Source organism: Ictidomys tridecemlineatus, chromosome 8 (genome assembly GCF_052094955.1).
Source record: "Ictidomys tridecemlineatus isolate mIctTri1 chromosome 8, mIctTri1.hap1, whole genome shotgun sequence".
Classification (NCBI taxonomy): Eukaryota; Metazoa; Chordata; class Mammalia; order Rodentia; family Sciuridae; genus Ictidomys; species Ictidomys tridecemlineatus.
Genome location: NC_135484.1, coordinates 112905039 through 112926788, shown reverse-complemented (window position 1 = coordinate 112926788; position 21750 = coordinate 112905039). Strand labels below are relative to the sequence as shown.

The window sequence follows — 21750 nt, the reverse complement described above, 5'->3', positions numbered from 1 at the left end:
AGTGGGTGAGTTAGATATATTTCATTTTGAAAAGACTGAACAGCTGTTGACAAAATTGAGTATAGTAGAGAATTCTGGGACAGATTTTTAACCAAAAGAGTTTTGTAAAGCAACTGACTAAAGGTCAAATAAAGCAGTTATCTAAAAGTTCTAAGTGCTACTTCTCTGTCAGAGCACACATACCTCTCCTTCACAGTGTGTGACTGTAGAAGAGTACACAGAACATTGGCTGTTAGAAATCTTTCAAAATGGTGTAAGCAAAATTCAAATAGTAACTTTTTCACAACAGTTAGGTGCTATTATAATGCTGACAGCTAACATTAAGTGATTACCAAGTACTAGGTACTGTTCCCAGTATGTTACAGGTGTTAGAGTACTTCATTTCAATAATTACTCTGTAAAGTAGGTACTTTCATTATACCCATCTCACAGATGTGGAAACAGGCGCTGTGTGATTCAGTACCTTGCTAACTATCACAGAGCAGTCTAGCTCTACTGACCTGACTATCACCACACCATAGCTGCCTATCTCTAGAGTGCTTTATAGTCTAAAGAACATTGCATACAATTGTTTGCTCTATAGAGGAAGGGAGTGTTAGATACTGAAAAAATAATAAAATTCTTCTTTGTATTTTTGCTACTACCTATTTATTGTTCTTTCCAGGTTTTTCTTAAGGGGAGGTAAAATGTGATTTGAATGTCTCTTTTTATTTTGTTTTTAATTGACATAATAACCGTACATACTCAGAAATTACAGTGTGATGTTTCAATATATGTATACAAAATATAATGATCAGATCAGGGTAATTGGCATATCTGTCTCCCCAAACATTTACCTTTTTTGTGTTTTGGGAACATTCAAAACCCCAAAGCTGTTTTGAAATGTACAATTAATTGTTGTCAACCATAGATAGCTTACTATAGGAGTCCTAATTGCACCCTGTACCTGTTAACCATCTACTCTTCATCCGTATCTCCTTGTCACACTTTTCTCAGTCTCTGTTGACCACTATGCTCTTCTCTACTTTTGTAAGACCAACTTTCTTAAACTTCCATGTATGTATAAGTGGGAGTGTGGTATTTATCTTTTTGTACTTGATTTACTTCATTTAATATAATGTCCTCCAGTCTCATCCATATTGCTGCAAATGGCAGGACTTTCTTTTTCTTATTTATAGCTCAATGATATTCCATTATGTATATGTACCACATTTTCTTTATGCATTTATCCATTGATAAACACCTATGTTGATCCATACCTTGGCTTTTATAAATAATGCTGCAATAAACAGAGAAGTGCATGTTTATCTTCAGCATACCAATTTTCTTCCTTTGGATATATACCTAGTACTGAAATTACTAAATTAGATGTTCTAGTTCTTATTTGTGGAGAAACCTCCATACTCTTCCACAATGGTTGTAGCAGTCACATTCTCACAGTGTATGAGAGTTTGCCTTTCTCCAATCCATGTCAGCATTTGCCGTTTTTTGTCATTTTGATAATGGCCTTTCTGAGATGATATGATCTCATCATTTTGATTTACATTTCCCTGATGATTAGTAATGTTGAGTAGTTTTTCATAAACTTGTTTGGTACTGTTTATTTGTCTTTTTTGGAAATTTTTCCCTTTTAAATTGGGTTATTTGGGGAGTTTTGCTGTTGAATCCTTTATTTTTCTGCATATTAATCTCTTGTTAATATTCAGCACATATTTTCTCCCATTTATTAGGTTGTCTCTTAACTATATTGTTTCCTTTGCTATGCAGAAGTTTCTTAATATGACAAATTCCATTTGTCAATTTTTGCTTTTGTCACCTATCTTTCTGGGATTGTATCCAAAAATATCTTTCCCAGACCAATATCCCAAAGTGCTTCCAGTATGTTTTCTTATAGTAGTTTCATAGTTTTGGCCCTTACATATAAGTCTTTGAACCATTTTTGTGTAGAGTAGGAGATAGGGGGTCTAGTTTCATTCCATTGCACAATCCCTTTTTCCCACTATCATTTTTGAAGAATGTTACCTTTCTCCAGTGTATATGTTCTTGCCACATTTGTTGAAAATCCGTTGGCTCTAGTTGCATGGATTTATTTTTTGGATTCTCTGTTCTATTCCATTGGTCCCTGTGTCTGTGCCAATACCTTGGTCTTACGGTTATTATAGCTTTGTAATATGCTTTCAAGTTAGGTATCATGATGCCTTCAACTTTGTTCTTTTTATTCAGGTTTGCTTTGGCTTCTCAGGGTCTTTTATAAATTCCATATGAATTTTAGGGTTGTACTTTGTATTTTTGTGAAGATACTTTCCCCTGTTGAAATAAAAGGAATCACTGAATCTTTAGATTGTTTTGAGTAGTATGGAAATTTTCATAGTACTACTACTTCCAGACAACGAATATGGGATATCCTTCCGTGTGTGTGTGTGTGTGTGTGTGTGTGTGTGTGTGTGTGTGTGTGAGAGAGAGAGAGAGAGACAGAGACAGACCAACCAACCATATAGCCACCCACTGTTAAATCTCTTTCATCATTATTTGTAGATTTTATTATAGAGATCATTTATTTCCTTACTTAAATTTATTCCTAGCATGTTTTTTTGTAGCTATTGAACAGGATTGCTTTTTTGATTTCTTTGTCAGCTATTTTGTTATTGGAGTGAAAGAGTTTTATGGTGGCATCTTTAGGTTTTTATGTATGTAAGATTGTGTCATCTACAAACAAAAGATAATTTTATATCCTCCTTTCCAATTTAGATGCCCTTTATTTCTTTCCCTTGCCTAATTGCTATGGTTAGCTATGCTGAATAAGAATGGGAGGTGGGCATCCATGTCTTATTCTACACCTTAGAGGAAAAGTTTTTGATTTTTCCCAATTTAGTATCATGTTAGCTGGTTTTTTTTTTTTTTCATATGTGACCTTAATCATAGAGAGTTATTTTCCTGAAGACATTTTGTTTGTTTGTTTGTTTCGTTTTAGTACTGAAGATTGAACCCAGAAGTGCTTTACCATTGAGCTACATCTCTAGTCATTTTATTTTTAAGTTTGAGACAGGATCTTACTGAGTTGCTTAGACTGACCTCAAACTTGTGATCCTCCTGCTTCAGTCTCCAAAGTTGTTGGGATTACATGTGTGCAACACTGTACTTGGCTAATGATGTTGAATTTTATAGAATACTTTTTTGTCTACCAAGAGGATGCTGATTCCATTGAATTGTTTGTATTCCCTTACATCTCATCAAGCCTTCCTCAAGATCATTATTTTAAATTTCTTTTCATAAAGGCATTTCATAAAGTTCCTTTTCTTTGGTGTCTGTTACTGAAGAATTATTGTTTCTCCATGTGTGTGCCATGTTTCATTGCTTGTCATGTTTTTTGTGCTATGCGTTAATATCTGAGCATCTCATCAGTTACCTTTTCCCATTTAAAGGTGATTTGGGGGGATGGGAGAGAAGGAGATTTCTTCCTGTGTATGGATGCTAGGGTGTTCATTGAGTAGAGTGTGTTAGCTTTGTTTCTTAGAATCCAGAATCTGTTGTCAGTGCAGTTTCTTCAGCTATAATCCTTATTAGAGATGTTTGCTATTCTATCGTAACTTAAGCCACTAGTACTTGTGACTGCAGTGTGTGATACAGTCATTCTGGTGAAGGCTGTCAGGCTGGGCTCAGACATTGTGGGCTGGCTGACTGTAGAAAGCTTTCTGATGGGTGGGGCTACTGCCTGGCTGGTTGATGAATCCAGCTTAGGTGACACTGCTGCTCAGTTAATTATATCCCCAACACCTGGTCAGCTGTTGGATGACTGTTGGCACATATGGACTTCGTCATTCCACTGTCTGTACATAAGCTTCCTCTCTGTGCAAGTCCTCTTGTTCCTTAGGGCATGGGGTGCTGTATGGATCAGAAAGCCAAGGTCTTGACCTTTTTGCTGTGCCTAGATCGAGTAACCATGGCTAAGGTTCTGCAACCACACATGAGTATGGTAGAATGACGGCAGAATCTCAAAAATCAAGGTATGTTGTGCCTAGTAGATTAGACTTAAAAGATGAGAAAATGTTTCCTTCATCAGTTCTGCAGATCAACTTTCTCTTGTCTTAAAGGCCTAGGCATCACCATTTCTGGCCTGTTTGACAGCTTCACAGTGTGCGCATCCACTTGGGTTTGGGGTGTAGTCCTGTAAGCATAAGATGGAAGTATTAGAGGAGCCTTAGCTAGTCTGTTTCTTTTTAGTAGAGGAAGAGAGTTGATGCCTGCCAGTAAAGAAGATATTATTGTCAAGAAATAGGCCTGTTTTCAGATATTCTATATTCTGAGATAGGATTTACCATATAGAGAATGTTCTTTTAAGCTCTAGAGGCACATATTTAGAATTAGGCTGGGGATGTAGTTCAGTGGTAAAGCACTTCTTAGCATGTGAGAGATCCTGAGTTCAATCCCCAGCACTGGTAGAGCGCTTGCCTATCACTTAAGAAACACCAGGTTTGATCCTTAGCACCACATAAAAATAAATAAATAGAAAAATAAACTTTAAAAAAAAGAGAATTAAATAGTTACCAACCCATTTATAAAATTATAGTTTGCAACAGGGCTTGTAAACTACAACATGTGGACCATACCTAACCCATCACCTGTTCTTGTACCACCTGTATGCAAAGAATGATTTTTACATTTTTTAAATGGTTGAAGAAAACCAAAAGAATGGTATTTTGTAAAGTGTGGAAATTAATGAAGTTGTATTGGAACAGTACCCCTTGTTCATTTATATACTGTCTATGGCTGCTGCTGTGGACAACAGCAGAGTCCATAGTTGCTGTAGAGATTCAGTGACCTTTTACAGAAGAAGATTGCATACCCATTTCACAAAGCACTTTGACAAACATTATGTTCATGGGGTTTTTCTGACAGCATGTAGCACAGGTAGGGCAGATAGTTCCCTTCCTAGTTCGCAAATGAATGGTGATATACTTTGAGTTACACAGCAAGGCCAAAGACTAGGCCACAGCTCAAATCTGGACCTGTGTATTGTGCTTTTTTTTTTTTTTTTTTTTTAGTTTTACATAGACACAATATCTTTATTTTGTTTATTTATTTTTATGTGGTGCTCAGGTTCAAACCCAGTGTCTCTCAGGTGCAAAGCGAGCGCTCTACCACTGAGCCACAACCCCAGCCCCTATGTTATGCTTTTTTCCCTTTTCTTTATTGCATCTACCCAAGAGATGCTTTTATGGTAGCCAAAAGAAAATACACTTAAAAAGTAAAAACCATATTAACCAGAATGTTAGGGAAAATTTTTATGATCAAAGCTTTATTTCCGTATACTGTCTGGACTTTCTCTAATGTGATACTAATTTCCAAAATAGAATTTGAAAACATTTTTTACCTGTGGTTAAATTGATTTTTGTTGAGGGAGATTCTAATTGTTTCCTTGGAAAGGGGTTTCCGGTGATACCTATTCCCCCCAGGGATTAGGGAGGGCTGGAGGAGGAAAAAAATGGTAGTGCCTTTTAGCAGATGTCCTTACTAGATTGCCTCTGAATCTGACAAAGCCATATCTTTCCTCTGAAAAATTCATGTCACTGCCACCAAGTGGCTAAACTTGTTTGTTTTTACTAACATTTCTCATAATCTCTAAATGAAATCAGTTTTCCCTTTTCCAGATTGTCGTCTTCTATAGGACAGATATTGGGTAAAATAGGCTGGCTTTTTTTTTTTTTCCTAGTAAAGCATTTGGGAAATATTACCTATTAAAAATATTTTATGACTTCCTGCTGGACTGGTTTTAAGTGAAATATGGTGGGGAGATTTATTTACAGTTCTCTCTGTGTGTGCTTTTCTTTAATGAAGCTCAAAGCATCAGGCCATTTATCAGAGATAATTATACAACAGATGGAGCTTTTCTAATATATAATAGTCTCAAAGTAGAAGATTCTTTTCCATAATGAAGAATGCCCAAACTTTAAGTGTCTCTTTTGATTTTAATTTAAGGTATTTTTTTCCTTGTGCATTTATTTATTAATCCTGAAGCTGGTTCTGTAAAGCATGCTGCTGTTATTAGGACACTGTGCTAAAACAATTGATACTTTGTATTATGATTTGATAATGTACTGTTACAGGCTACATTGAATTGAATGTCCGAAATTCACCAGGAATCAGTGTACAGAATCATTAACTTAATCCTCATCAAAATGCAGAAAGACTTGAGTAGTTAGCAGTGTTTTCTTATAGATATTATTTTGTTTCATAATATTTTCTGGGCAGAACTTGTTCAAGCACTTCAACTTGTGGTCATCTGACCTCCAACTTGTGATGAAAATAAGAACCAAATTAAAGCAGAATCATGATTTTTAAAGTACTCACTTGCTGGCTTTTTTCTCTTTTTCTAAACTTTTAATCCTGCTTCTAAGTAAGAATGACTACATTCTTATCTTTTGAATTACAAAGATTTAGGTTTATATTGAATAGAAAGTGAAAATACTCTTTTAATGCCTCCACCCCCTCCACTGTCAAATACTCACTCTTTCCAGAAATAACCATGTTTATTCATTTTAGAAGGTATTTTTTTGTCACAGTTATATACTATGTAGCTTTTGCTTATTTTTATATAAATAAGAACATATAACACATAGTACTTTTAACTTGCCCTTTTACTTAATATTAAAATTTCTTTCTTCTGGTGTGTTACTGGTCTTTTAATTGTAATTTGGGTACCTCATAGTTCATTAGAAAATACTTTTTTAATTTATATATGTTTATCTTTTGTCTTCTAGGTTTGTGTCTTTCTTAGAAGGCTTTCTGAATAATAGGGTTATAAAAAGATTTTTATGTTGTTCATACTTTTCATAGTTTATCTTTTTCTACATTTAGCCATTGAACCAGTCCACAATTTATTTTGTATATGATATGAGGTATAGGGATTTGTATGTAAGTATTTATTTTTGCAGATGGTTAACCAGTTTCCCAAAACCATTCATGTGAATAGTCTTGGTTTGAAATGCCATTAATATTATATAAGTATACATTGGTTTCTAGTCTCTCTATTTTGTTCCATGGGTCTACTTTGTGTAATCTTAAAACTGGAATATAACTTTAGTGGTATATATTAAAATCTGATGAAATTAGTCCTCCTTAGTTTTTCTTTTCCTAAAATTTTGTTGGCTATTTTGAATTTTCTTTTTAATGAATTTTATATTCAGCTTGTCAAGTTCTCTTTAAAAATTAGTTTGTTTTGAAAGGATTATATTGAATATGTAGATTTAAGAATAATTGACTTTTGTATAAAACTATTGGGACCTTCTCATATAGGAATATAGTTTGTCTTCATTAAAACCTTCTTATATATTCTTGAACAAAGAGTCATGTTCTGAAAATAGGACAGTTCTTGCTAGAATTTCTTCTTTGAGCTTTATAGTTTTGTTTTTCTTATTATTCACTCTAATGGAACTACATTAATTTTTCTAGCAGTATTTCACAAATAGAATGTTGGTTATAGATTTCTTGTAGATATTTTTTTTTAAGGTGAAAGAAACCCTTCCCCGTTTTAAATTAGAGTTGGGTGTTGGAATTTTATAAAATGCTTTTTCAGCATCAATTGAGATTTTTCACATGGTATTTATCCTTTAATATGTAATCTCTTAATTTTTAATGTACTTCTAGTGTTAAGCCATCTTTGCATTCTTTGAAATACTCTTTAGGTATACTATTGAACTCAATATAGTAATTTTATTTGAAATGTTATCTTTTGTATAAGTCAGAGTTAATTTTGTGTATATGTGTGGTTGCATGTGGACATGTTGTTCCCATCTAGTTTGGGTATTCCATTAGTCTCAGAGAAAACTTTTCATCTGTTTCTGTATTCTCTCCTCTCCCTCTATCATTATTACATTGTTATAATTGCTCTATTTTATTATTACATATAAGCAACTTTTCTTCTTTAATTTTTTTGAGATTAAGTAGTTAACTCTAAATTGCACAGCTAAGCTACTAAGTGGCATAGCCAATTTTGGTTAAGCGTTCTCTCTTAACCCTTACAGTCTTGGATTGACAAATTATTCTCTGGGTTATGCTCTTATCTTAAGATGTTCTGAAAAGATTACTAGTCTTAGGTTTGTCCCTAATGACCTGGGTTATCTCAGGCAAGTCACTTCCTTGAGTGATGTTTTCTTCTCAGTAACATCAGGGCTTATAAGATGATATCTAAAGTCCTTGCTCATTTGTGGCTTCTGTTCTTAAATTCTGATGCTATGTAGTATGTCTGTTCATAAGTTTTAAATTTTATACTGGTCTGAGTAACATGATAAAATCTTTTGCCATCCTGCTCCTTCATCCTAAGGTTATCAGACATCCCTTTGTCTACCTTATCCATGCTGTGTGTATGCTACTTGCACTTTGGCTACCAGTGGCTAAGTTGTCAGACCCACAATGCTTATGTTTAAGAGAATCACAATGTTTATGTTTAAGTAACCCTCATTTTACTAAATAATGGCCCCAAAATGCAAGAGTAGTAATGTTGTACTTTTATTATAACCATAATCTCCATACTGTTCTTGCTTCTAATAGACTCAGTAAATACTTAAGGATTTAAATATTTAGGAAACTTTTATTTTTAATTTTTCTTAACCTTTTAAAGCCTACTTTTATGTGTTTGATACATAAAAAAAATCTTCTCATTGGTTTCTACCATTCGGAATAGAAATAAACAATTCAAAAGTCAGGGTCACTATCACATTTGGAGATTTGAGTGGTGACAATTCATCTCAGACTTTGGAACATTGGAAATTAGTGTCTGTCCCTCTCTGCCCATCTGTCCCCCTCTCACTTCTTCTCTTCTCCTACCTCTCTCTTAGAAAAATGGCACCCTGCCTATTGTGAAATAAGTCTTTTTGTTCATGGCTATTTCTTCTATCATCTGAATTTCCCCTTTCAAGATTCCTCTTTGCAAGAGAGAAGACTAGCAAACTTTAATTTTCATTTTCTAAGGTGCCTTAAGAAGTCTGCAAATCTGAAAGGTTAGTTTCCCATAAAGATTTCCTCAGGCACCTGTAAGATTATACAGATATTGATATTTAGACTAGGTTTTGAGTAACATCATCACTGCACACACACACCCTCGCACATACTGATTTTTTAAAATGTTTTTATTAAATTAAATGCTCTATGTTTTTCTCTGAAAGTAAAGGTCACAGTGAATAACCACACTTCACGCAGCTTCGACTTTTCTAGTTGTCATATTGTTTTTATATTTTGTGTAGGTACAGAGAATAGGTGACACTATTCTGATTTTAAGCTTTATTTATGACAAAAAGTTTGGCTGAAAAAAACTTATTATACTAGGAAAATCCATTTGAATGTGTTAAATGTAGTCATTTTAACCTTACTTATATTTTGTGTTTGTGAAATTCTCTCTGAAATTCAAGGTTACCAGTACCAAAAAATGACTATATAACTTTGCATTTTATGTTCATGTCTTCTGTTACTTCATAAGCCATCTCACTTCTTAATCTATCAAAAAGATAATTAAATCAGATTTAATAAAGACAACAGGATGCCAGTTCAGTAAGCAGTTTTTAAAATTCTGAAATATCAGTATAACCCCCTCACTACATAATTCATACTATGACATTTTCAAGTACTAGTGGCAAAGAGAGGTCCTGCTTATATGCTCTTCAATGATCACTTCTGTCTATAAAGCAAGAAGGTTGACTATCAGTACCTTTTATTCACTGTCATTCTGAATACACTGCCAATAGTGGTACTGTGGGAGGAACTCAACAAAGAGACAGAGAAGGAGGACACCTGTGTCCTAAATTCCTTTTTAAAGTCCAGTGGGTAGTACTTGTGGCCTGAATTGATGGCTTATTTTCATTCTTCCTGAAGCCCCCTGTGAAGAACATGCACAAGTTACTTCCTTTTCTGAGGAAGACATTCCAACCATCTTTCAGTTCTTAATGCAACCCAGCATTTATAGAACACTCTTGTCAGCTGAACTATTAAAAAAACAAAACAACAACAACAACAATAAAAACCCCAGAAACGAAAGAAAAAAGGTTCTTCCAAAACCAAGAAGTATCTCCATTAATGTTATAAAAAGCATGCATGTGTTGATGATAAAATGCAAATTTAGGAATCTGAGTTAGGCCTTATTTAAGCCGTAAATAGTCAAAACTGAAGCTTAAATTAGAGAGGTGACAGCCCCTAATTTCATATCCATATTAAATATGCTTTGTCACAAGAGATAATATGGTGTCTAAAATTAGAACTGATTCTATTAGCCAGGTGAGAGATATTTTAGCCTCCCAAAAATGAATTCTGGTTTTTACTTCCACGATGATAATGTCTTAGAAGCTCACTGTTAATTGTTGTTGGGCTTTGTCACATTATCACATCTGAAAAACTGATATTGAGTAAATTCACCTACTTTTTACTCTTCCTACGTAAGTAGCAGGAATAGAATATCCTGGTTCAAAATTATGAGTGTAAAGTTTATTCCACTCACATGCCCTTATTTTCTTAAATGTTAACTTTTTTTGAGAATGGGCAAATTTATTATTATTATTTGCATTCAACACATCATTTGTAGGACTAGAGTAAGCCATTTGGCATGTAAGGCGTAGGGAGAAATTGAAAAATACATTTATCTTTAGATTCGTTGATCTGCTGTGTTCTCAGAGTGTAGCCTGAGCATCTTATACAGTTCCCAAGACCCACTCAGGGGTCTTGAAGTCTTTCCTTTGCCAACTATTTATCTGTAGAAGGGCAGGTTTCCTTCAGATGTTTTATATAAATATTGCAATAGTTTGCATGCAGATCAGATTTAAAATTTAAGTGTCTGTCTTTAAACCAGTTTACTTTGTTTTTTGAAATTATAATTATGTTTTCTAAAAATTATTTTTTTGTTGAAACATAATTTTCTTTGTTAATTTGAAATGAAAACATTTTTAAATTTTGTCATTAAAAATTCAGATTGGGTAAATATAAATAAATATGTAACCTACATAAAGAAAAGTTCAAAATTTTTAAAGGTAGAAAGTTTATCTCAAGACCAAAACTTTTATGAACTGCTTTGCTAAATTAACATATACATATTATGGAAATCAATTTTTTTATTTAATAATTGTGCTTCCCTTCTGAATACCTAGTTATATCCAGTAATTGCTTTTGTCTTGGATTATCGTCACTTAATAGTGAAAAACATTTTGAACAATTATTGTACTAGATCACTAGCATGAGTGAAACTGTCTCTGCCCTTGAGGCTCATTTTATTAATGCATGCTGTTTCTTGGTCAGGAGAAAGCCTTTCTTCTATAACATCTCCAGGTCTAAACAGGGAGATCTATCTCGACCCTAAGAGCCTGTCAGTATTGGGCACATGCAAAGCACTCCTGATTTAGATTTGCTCTTAGCACTGTTGCATGAGGAAGATAGTGTAGGAGAATTTTAACTTTATTTCTATTGAGCAGATAGGCTAATAATTATGCATATACACCCCTAATATTTGCAGATGACCAGCATACAGGGGAATTAGGGTGGACTGGTAATGAAATTTTGTTGAGAAACCCTTTTCAAGTAAAATAGATAAGCCACCAATAGCAAGTTCTGACCCACTTTGAAAATCCCTTTCTCATAAATCCCTAATTTAGGTCTAAATAGTGTGAGATCATGCATTGGGTTAGTATTAGAACTTCTGACAGGGAGATTAACACTTAAATTCTGTAACAAGCTTTATAAATGGTTTAATTTGGAAGTTTCATTAGAAGAAATGGGAGGGCTATTCTCTGGGCTGATTTCCTGTAAACTTAGATTCTGCTCATTATATCTTTATATATATCCTTGTTTTTAATCAATGGAGCTTTTCAAACTTAATTATATAGACAGATTAGATGTGTCCTTTCTGATTAAAACAGTTTGTGAATTGCAGGTTTAGGGTGAGGTTGGAGGGTGGGGTTTTCTTTTTCTTTCTTTCTTTTTTTTTTTTTTTAAGTTGTAGATAGAAAGAATATCTTCATTATTTATTTATTTATTTTTATTTGGTGCTGAGGATTGAACCCAGGGCTTCATGCATGTGAGACATGCGCTCTACCACTGAGCCACAACCCCAGCCTTGGGTTTTCTTTTCTAAAGAGGTGACTTATTTTCTTGTGTGTTCTCGTCTGTCCCTGACACTTATTTGTTGCCATCAATACTTAACTATATGTGAAGGTTTTTAAAGAAGAACAGTTTCATTGCTGAAGAAATATAGATTGAATATTTGAAATATAGATTTGAATATTTTTAGCTAAGTTTGTATTCTGTTTTTAAAAATATTTTTTAGTTTTAGGTGGTCACAATATATTTATTTTATTTTTATGTGGTGTTGAGGCGCATATACAGCGCCCTGTGCATGCCAGGCGGGCACACTACCACTTGAGCCACATCCCCAGCCCTAAGTTTATATTCTTAACATGGTCACATTAGGAGATGGCAGAGTTTATATCTCCAGTAGAAAAGTGGGGGTTTTTTTGGTCCCATCCCTTCTCCTCCCCTCCAAGAAACTCTCCATAAGATGTTCTGAGAAGGGGGAAGATTGTAGCTCTTGGTAAAAACCACAGGTTTGGAAAAGATGCCACAAAGGTAAACAATATATGGATTATAAAAGAGTGAAATTGACAAGCTGGTTAAAAAAGGATGATGCATTCCTAATTAGCCTACAGTGCCTTTCCTTGGAAATTAATTAGATACTGTTATGTAAATGTCATGTTAATTAAGCAAGAAAATTGAAGTGTTATAAATCTGCAAAAGGAATGGCTATTTTTGTGTATTAATGTTTTGCGGTTACCATGAAAGGGCTGCTAGTAGAATATTTGTTTGATTATTGAGCTTCTGGCTATTTTTAGCTGACTGACTCCTTGACAGTCCATTTTTCCTAATTGATGTGTTTTAGCACATAGTTTAACTGCAACCAATGAGGGCTAGTGGAAACAGAAGCCAAAAATAACCAATCATCACAGCTGTTTTTATAAAACTTTTCAGAATAGATTGTTGATCTCTATTTAAGGAGATTGTTGATCTCTGTTAAGGAGAAATGCTCTTGTTCTCTATTTACTCAGCCTTGGATAAATGCAGGTATCCTCCAAACCAGTATTCTCTACTTCCTTCTTGAATCACTATTTTCTGGTAACCTTTGGGATTGACTACTACATGAATAGCTCAGTTTTTTGTTTTGTTTTGATTATTTTGTGGAGGAGGCTGTTTGCTTTTGATATGCTTGATAATTATGGAAGGCTGAAAAATTTATACTATTTCTTTTAGAAATATGAGTATTGATAGTTAATGGGAGACCTTTATATATGGCCTTGTTTTGCTGGTTACAGTGAAGTGAATATGCAAATTTGACACAGGTCTTCAACTTTAGAGGGCTGAAATCAGTACTTTCCCCAGGAAAATTCACTGCCCTATTGGAAATGCTGTGTCTACTTATTGGGAATACAGCTGAAGAATATCATTTCATGTGAAATTGGAAATACAATATATGTATTTAAAACAAGATAGAAACGTCTCTAAAAGAAAAGATAAGATATTCAGACTTGTCATAAATCACAAGCTACCTACAGACATTATTCACTTGCATATTCTAAACTACATTGTTGAAACTTGACATTTAAGGAAAAAGTCCTCTGAATGTAATATCAAAGGCAAAATGCTAGAGTTTTATTAAATATCTTCAGACAATAAAGAAACTTGAAAAATCTTCTTTAATTTAGTTTTATCCAAAAAAAATTTTTTTTAAACACTAATAATAATTAACTAAAAGTTAGTTCAAGTTGGTAATCTTGATATTAACTGCTTTGGAGATCCCAGAAATTCTGCCATGATTAAGCAAGGAACCTCATGATTTGAAAAAACATAAACAAAACATTTTAAAAACCCCACTTATTTTTCTAAACCCAGTTGCCACTAATATAGGCTAGAAAATAGAGAATTGATAGCCAGGCACTGGTAGCATATGCCTATAATCTCCTCCTCTTGGGACGCTGAGACAGAAGAATCTCAAGTTCAAGGCCATCCTCGGCAACTTAATGAGACCCTGTCTCAAAATTTAAAAACAAAAAGGGCTGGGATGTAATTCAGTAGTGGAGAGCCCCTGGGTACAATCCCCAGTAATCCAGCCCTTCCAGTCATAAAAAGTGACTCCATTTTATGATGCAGACTTCATCTTGTGCCATGATGACCACTCTGTGAACTTGCTAACATACCAAAAGAAAATTATTTGCCAAGCATGAATATTCTGAAGAGTATATAAACTGAATTCTTTCCTAGAACAATGATATGGTCTGTATAGAAGACCAATGAACTTCCTTTTTACCCTTAAAAGGATACTCTAAACTCCTCTAATGGGACACATTGTAGTCTCTACTGGAATCTCAGCTCCCCTGAATTGCAGTCCTAAAATAAATGCCTTTTAGGCTTCATACATTGAGCCTCTCTGGATGACATAGATAATGGTTTGAATTGCTCTGTGTTAAGAAATATATTTATTTTTCCAGCCTGAGTTCCACCAAACATACTTTCCCCTTCCATCTCACTTCCCATTCACCTAGAGAACCTATAGTCATGAAGAGATTTTCTTTTCTTGTTCTTCTTAACTATCTGTATTCAGTCCTGCTGCTTGGAAAGAAGACAGCTAGCTAAAAATGGGAGTAGAATTTACAGTGACTTATGTGGACATATGCCAGGCCCTCGGACATTGGAAAGTCCAGAAAGGAAAAAGCCAAAGCCTTTTTTTTTTTTTTAATGGAGCAGAGGCCCTCACTTTGACCTTGACAATCAGCTATCGGAACTATTTTGTTTATTATAACCACATGGTAATCATGTTATGTTTTTCTTGTTGTGGACAGAAACTTAAAAAGGTTTCCCTTGAGTTGCCCATGATTTCCTTCGTGCATTTTAAGAGTTGACTTGGAATTAATTGTGTAAGGGTAGATACTGTCATCTCCTGGGGTTGCTCCTTTTATTTGAGAGTATTGGAGTTTGGGATGACAGCACAATTAGTGTAGGATATATGTGAGGTGCTCACGTGCCTCCACTCTGGTTTTAAAGTGCTTCATAGGTTATAGTCTGCCAAACCAAACTTAATTCCAAGCTCTCTTTATAATATTGCCCAATTATCAAAGCTGGAATATATTATCACTGCCGGTTACTCTTGCTGTCAATTTGTCTTGGCTCAACTCTGGTTCTATTTGTACTTTACTGTAATGTAGTGAATACATTGGATTGGGTTGTTAGTTTAACAAGCTCTCTAGAGAACACTCTCATGATGATTCATGTTGAGATATGCTTGGTAGCCATAAAGTTATTTGCATATTTGCCAAAACCTACAGAAAGTCATTCACTAGAGTCTTTTTTTAAAGGATAAACTCTCAGTCCACAAATGAGGTGAAGATTCTCTTATTTGATAATTATCTAAGACATTTGTAAATATGAAGTGTTACACAGCTAAATTTCTTTAGGTGCTTTGATGACTTCCCTTCTTTTGTAATTTTACCGGATGAATTATCTTATACCTTTGAAAATAAAGTACTCTGATAGTTATGCTGTCATTGGCTTTTGTGCTTTGTGCAGCTTTATGTTGTGGTAACCCAGTGACCGTGGCCAGATATTGAGCTTATGTGTGAAGAAATTGTTATCAGATGCTAGAACTAACTGGGCTGTTAATATTTTAGTGTTCAGCTGGTTTAGAAATATGCACTAATGGCCTCCTATGCTCATTCTTCCCTATTGCATCAAAATTTCCAGACCCAAGACCTGGGAATCTATATTTTTCTGGATGTAGAAAATGTTCTAATATTTTTATATCAGTCTTACCTGTGCATGTTTATGTTAAAATCCCTCAGGACCATACATTTAGGATTTGGGTAATTTATTCTAATATAGGTTGAGTATTCCTAATCCAAAATGTTTCAAAATCAAAAAGGTTTTGAGCCCCAACATGAATACCACAAGTAGATAATTCCATGCCTGCACACACATCATGGATCACAGTCAAAACAAAGGCCCAACAAAAATATTGTGTAAAATTACTTTCAAACTTATATATAAAGGGTATACAGTGTACTGGTCCTAAGTATTTTGGATATATAGGAAATATAGGATACCTATATTTTATTCTTCTCGTGTTATACCCCCATTAAAAAGTTCTTTAAAAATGTGCTTTACTTTCCTGATTAAGTCAAACAGCTGGTGGTTGTCACTTAATGAACATTGTTAAGCACCTACTGTCCACATAGTCATGATCTGTGACCAGATAACAATGAGTCTTAATTCTTGGTAACATAAAATGTGATGGAAAAGAAAGTGATGATATGTAATATAAAGTTTTAGAGTTTATAAATGTAGTAGATAATCCATTAACTCTCTGACTTACTGGCAATTCTATTATCCCCCCCCCTCCATTTTTTTTTCTTTTTTTTTTTTTTTTGGTTGAAGAACCTAAGGACCACTTACCCAGGATTATTCAGCAAGTTAGGAATAGTTACAGCATGGACCTAAACTGTGTCTTCCATAAAAGCCTGTAGTGTCCCAGAAGTAAGAATGCCAACAAAACATGGAAATAGAAAATACAGCATTTTGCAGAGTTGTAAAAAGCCAGTGCCTAGAGGGTTCTTAAGGAGGTGGGATTGGTGTTAGGTTTATATGTGGCTCATTATCTCTTCATATTGCATGTTTTCAAGTCACAGTTGCCCCATTTGAACCCCTGGAATTTTAGTATATTAAGCTTTCTCTGGCGAGTGTAACATTTGTAGAAAAACATTCAGTTGTAGTACCCTGCTCTCTGGTCTTCCTAAACTTTTTAACTTATTCTTGCCTCATTTTCAAATTGTTGCATTTCCACTTTTTTTTTTGGCCACTGATGAACATTCTTCTTCCTCATTACATATAACATTTATTACCTGTTCTGTACTGTAGTACTTGGTCATTTTTTGTCCAGCCATTTTGTTGTTGTTGTTGTTCATTTCTTGTTCTTTACTCTGGTACATATATTTTTGCCTTCCTAATAACATGATAAGTTCTCTGACTGTGAACCTGTGGTGGCACATAGTAGATGTGTGCTAAGTAGTCTTTGAAGTTAACAGTGCACTTATTCTGTTTTGCTACCTTTAAGAATTTCCCCTCTGTGCCTTCTTATATCTACGAAGGGTTACTGTTATTATATGACCTAAGTATAGGAAAGAGTTGACCTTGGTATAGAAATGCTTAAGTTCCATAAGTGGAATCTCCAGGTTCTTAAACCCTTGCATCTCAGTGTCATAAACTAGAACAGGTCTCAGAGCTCTATCAGGTTCCTTCCTTTACATTGAGTAACTTCAGTGACATGAAGTCTTGTCCTAGATGATATACAACTATGCCAAGTAACTGTGTTTCCCCTTTGCTAGTCATAGTTACTTGGGAAGCTTTTTCAAAATAGATGTTTAACATTTACCCTTTGTGTTCAGTTCCTCTCTGATTATCACCACTGCCCTTCCAAGGATAAGTCAAGAATCACTGGCCTTCATATTTATATAGTAACTTTCTATTCAGAAGGTAGGGCATGGTCAGTGGGGGAGGGATGCTGGGGTGTGTATCCATGTCAACTTCAGAATGTTTTGATGGTCCTGATCTTACAGAATGAAATTACTGCTTTTCAAACCTTCATCCTCTGACTGACTATATCTTTTGCACACTCTCAGTTTATGGCTATGAATCAGCTCTCCGAGCCCACCAAGATTATTTGACAGTTCTCTTCATCATACTTCTTCCTTTCCTTATTTTTTGAATACTGGGTATTGAACCCAGGGGGGCTGTACCACTGAGCTACATACCCAGCCCTTTTTGTTTGTTTGTTTGTTTTTATTTTTGAAATAGGGTCTTATCTTGAACTTGCCATTCTTCTGCTTCAGCCTCTCAAGTTGTGGGAGGTTACAGGTGTGTCTAATGCTTCTGCTTCATATCAATCAGAGTTCTTATAATAAAACTAAATGTTCTTTCTTGGTCAGCAGGGCCTTCCTTATGTTTTAGAATGATCCTTACTTCTTCTGACAAGCAATTTGTTATTCCTTGGGGGGTTCTTTCTTTTAAATATGGATAGTTTTACAGTAAATTCAAAGATAGAATGACCACTGAGATCAAAAGAGGGAATATTCCTGCTTATTGCTTTATGGAAAAACTCATCTCCCCAAACTTACTGGTAATTTCTTCTCACCTAGATTTGAATTCTAATTAAATTTTTTATCTTTAACTTCTTAAAATTATGTGACTATTTTGTAGAAAGCAAGTTTTAAGGTGAGAGGCTATGGATCTCTAGAGAGACAATTGCTGAACTAAAATTAGGTCTTTAGAATTAACTCACCACTATTTCCTACTACCCTCCTCGTACATATTTGCAGGTTGATCCTTTCCTCTTTAGGTTTCTTTCTTCAAGGTAGCAACTATGGGCATGTGGAGGATATGTTCTGACTGATGTGCCTGCCTTTCTGTTTCTAGGTGGGCCATGCACAGACACAGCTCATGTCTCGTTAATCACACCAACCAAAAGATCCTGTGGTACAGGTATGTACATCATTCTTATGTGAATTCATCCTTACCTGAATTCCTAATAGAAATGAGCCACTGGTTCTAACTTGGTGTGCTTACCAGGGTAGTCTCTGATTTCTTTTATGAATTGTGAAATAATATATTTTATGCTCTGCATTGGGTATGGCATGTGAGCAGAAACCAGAGGTGGTGTTCTTGGGGGTCAGATTGACTGGGTAATGTTGTCAGGTAGATCCAAGAAGATGGACATCAAAGTTTATCTCCTACTATCTGAAGATTGTTATTAGGACATAAAACATAACATCAAAATGCAGGTCATTTCCCAGTTTTTAGCATGTGGCTAATTTGTCCAAGTCTTGCACCTATCAAAAACAAACATACATTGTTTAAATACTAGAGAACAGAGAGCAACAGAAGTTTTAATGTAAAAAATTGGTGTTTTAACTTGACTATCATAGTATCTTAGTTTTGGAAAATTACTCTCTCTTATTCATCTTAAAGCCACGGAATGTGCTGAGATCATTCTTTTCAGTTGCTTGGAGTCGCAAAAACGTCTTTTGTGCATCTGTGACATTTTTATTAAATGTGAAGACATGAATCTTACAGCTCTCTAAAGAACAGTCATAATGCCCATTGCTCTCTTAGCCTATAGCTTAATTTATCTTAAACAATACTTGCCTTTTCTAATAATACTGCCTGCTATTTAAAATATCTCAAGGATTATATGTAGAAGAGTAAAAAACAATTATAAAAAATAATAATTATATTGTTTTTCTAAAGGTCACAGTCAGAATATTTTTGTACTTAAAAATTCCTTGTAACTCTCCAATAGAAATAGTGCAAACTACTTCCAAGTATGACTTACACTGAAAGCTCAGCTCCTTTATAGGCTTTGATATTAAACTTCAAACAGAACTGTCTTTGCATAGTTTTAGAGTAGCATCCTGGCATTGAGCTGTACAGAACTTAATTTTACTTCTCTAAGTGACAAACTTTTAAGCAGGGTTGGGTGAGATAGTCCTGGTATCCTCTCTTGAGCCTAGTCCGCAAGCTCCAATAAATAGAGTGGATTTCTCTACTGATTGATGTAAAAGAATTGTGCCCTGGCATAAGACAGATCATCCTTATTAGCTAGTGGGAAGTTGTAGAGCCACCTGCCTACCCACTCTAGCCATAAGCTTAAACATTCAGAGCCCTTTGGTTTAGGTCTAACATTTCACATGTGCAGTGTACTTTTAGTTTTTTTTTTTTTTTTTCTTTCCTTCTAGTCTTAGCACTATCAGCATGTTCAAGTAGTGTCAAGGAGTGAACCATGAGCACATTGGGTCATCGTCAGAGGTTTGGGAAAGATTGGTATACGGAGTTTAGATACTGAAACTAGCAGGAACTTCCTCAGAATATCATGTACTTGATATTCAAGTCTTCTAGATCTGTTGCCTTCTCTCTACTCCCCACACTACTTTGTGTATCTAAAAATAATAATAGCATTTATTGCATGCTTACTGCATTGCCAGGCACCATTCAGTATGCATGCTCAGTCTTCAGAACACCTGCAGGATACTTAATCATTATTCCTCCTATCCATGTAAAAACAGGCACTCAGAAAGTTAAGTGTATTTTCTGAGGTAATATTACTAATGAGTCATGGAGCCAGGATTTGAACATAGATCTTTAGTAGCTTTTAGATACTAAAGACTGTGTTGTTTCCAATACATCATGTTACTTCTTTTCACATTTTATTATATAGTAATTATTTTTTATTTAACAAACAGTGGGAAACCATAACATTGAAAGAAATTGGATAGGGGCAGATTTGGAAACAGCATCTAGTGAAATAGTTGTAAAATGTGAATTCTAGGGGTCTGAGGGTGTAGCTCAGTGGTAGAGCACTTGCCTAGGCCCTGAGTTCAACCCCCAGTACTACAAAAAGATAATAAGTAAAAAATACAAGTTCTAAAATGAGACCTGGTTTCATATGGCTTTAACCACTTACAAACTGATTTTAAAGTAAATAAATTGACACGTTTAAAAATGTGTTCTTCATCTGTAAAATGGGATTATAACTATCTCATTAATTTGAAAAGAAATACAAAGTTCACATAGTAGACTTTCATCAATTGGTAGCTGCTATTATAATCTCATCATAAAGATCATGTATATGTAAATGGTGTTGGTAAAACACATCAGTAGATATTGTAGATGGAAAGAAGACTAAACTAGAAGTACTAACACTCATGGCCATATCCAGTTTCATTGACTGAATTTAGGTTGACTTCATTTTCTCTTGCATGCTGGTATTATAATAGGAACTGAGGGTAATATTTTTAAGTGTACATACATGAAATGATAAAAGAGCATTGATCTCTTAGTCACACATTTCAAAACCTTCATTTAGGTGAATATAGTGGATTAACTAGAAACATTGAGAATTTCTGGTGTGGAAGGAAATGGATGCAGTATCCAAGTTGTCTTGTAGAAAGCCTGAAGGAAAGTTGAGATTTCTAAGCATTGATATTAAAGATTATCAATTTCAGCCTACTGTACTTCTTTTTTAAAGAACCGTGTTTTTTGCCCCTGAAAGCTGTTAAGGCTAGCCGGACCACCTTAGCTTTAAACACTTTCCTAACTGTGAGAGAGAGTATTTGTTTTGAAAAGTCCAGGTTGAGTGTCTTTGCCCCATCTTTCTTTCTTACAATCAGTAGGTTGTCCATAGTGGGGGTTTTGATGAGTTTTCTTCTGAATCACTATTTGTTGTTATTACGTTGTTGAAATATTCCTTGTAGTCTTTATGTATAGGTTCTTCAAGAGTAATATTCATGCCTCTAACATATGCACTGTGATGCTTCTGCCATGCTTCTCCCAAGGATCTTCCAGATTAATCCTTCATGGGCCTTCAAGCATACCTGGTCATTTCTTAGGAGCCATACTGTGAGATCTAAGTGTAATTGTATTGACCCCCTTCCAGTCAACCCATCCATTCAAGGTTGTACCTAAAGCAGCCTTCAGCTTAGTATGTTATGTTATGTATGTTAGAGAAAGGATACTTAAAGCTTGAACAAAATGATTTTTTAAGTCAGCAGCCTCTGAATAAGGGCACAAAATCTATATTTTGTGAGATAAGATTTATTAATGAGAGCCTGTATCTCAGCCTTTTAAAAATTTCTATTTTTGAAATTCATTTATGAATAAATATGCATATGTGTAATTTAGTTATAT

The 21750-nt window shown here is 34.7% G+C and overlaps 1 protein-coding gene across 2 annotated transcripts in view; it reads left to right on the top strand.

Annotated features, from left to right (window-relative positions):
• The window catches only part of Zfand3 (zinc finger AN1-type containing 3), a 328149-nt gene that overhangs the window by 228818 nt on the left and 77581 nt on the right, over positions 1 to 21750 (top strand). The window contains exon 4 of one of the 2 annotated variants that reach the window (XM_078020078.1): positions 18484 to 18549. The exons of the other annotated variant lie outside the window; for it this stretch is intronic. Coding sequence (XP_077876204.1) covers positions 18484 to 18549 — 66 coding nt within the window. The remainder of the gene's footprint in view (positions 1 to 18483; positions 18550 to 21750) is intronic. 2 annotated transcript variants of the gene reach the window in all.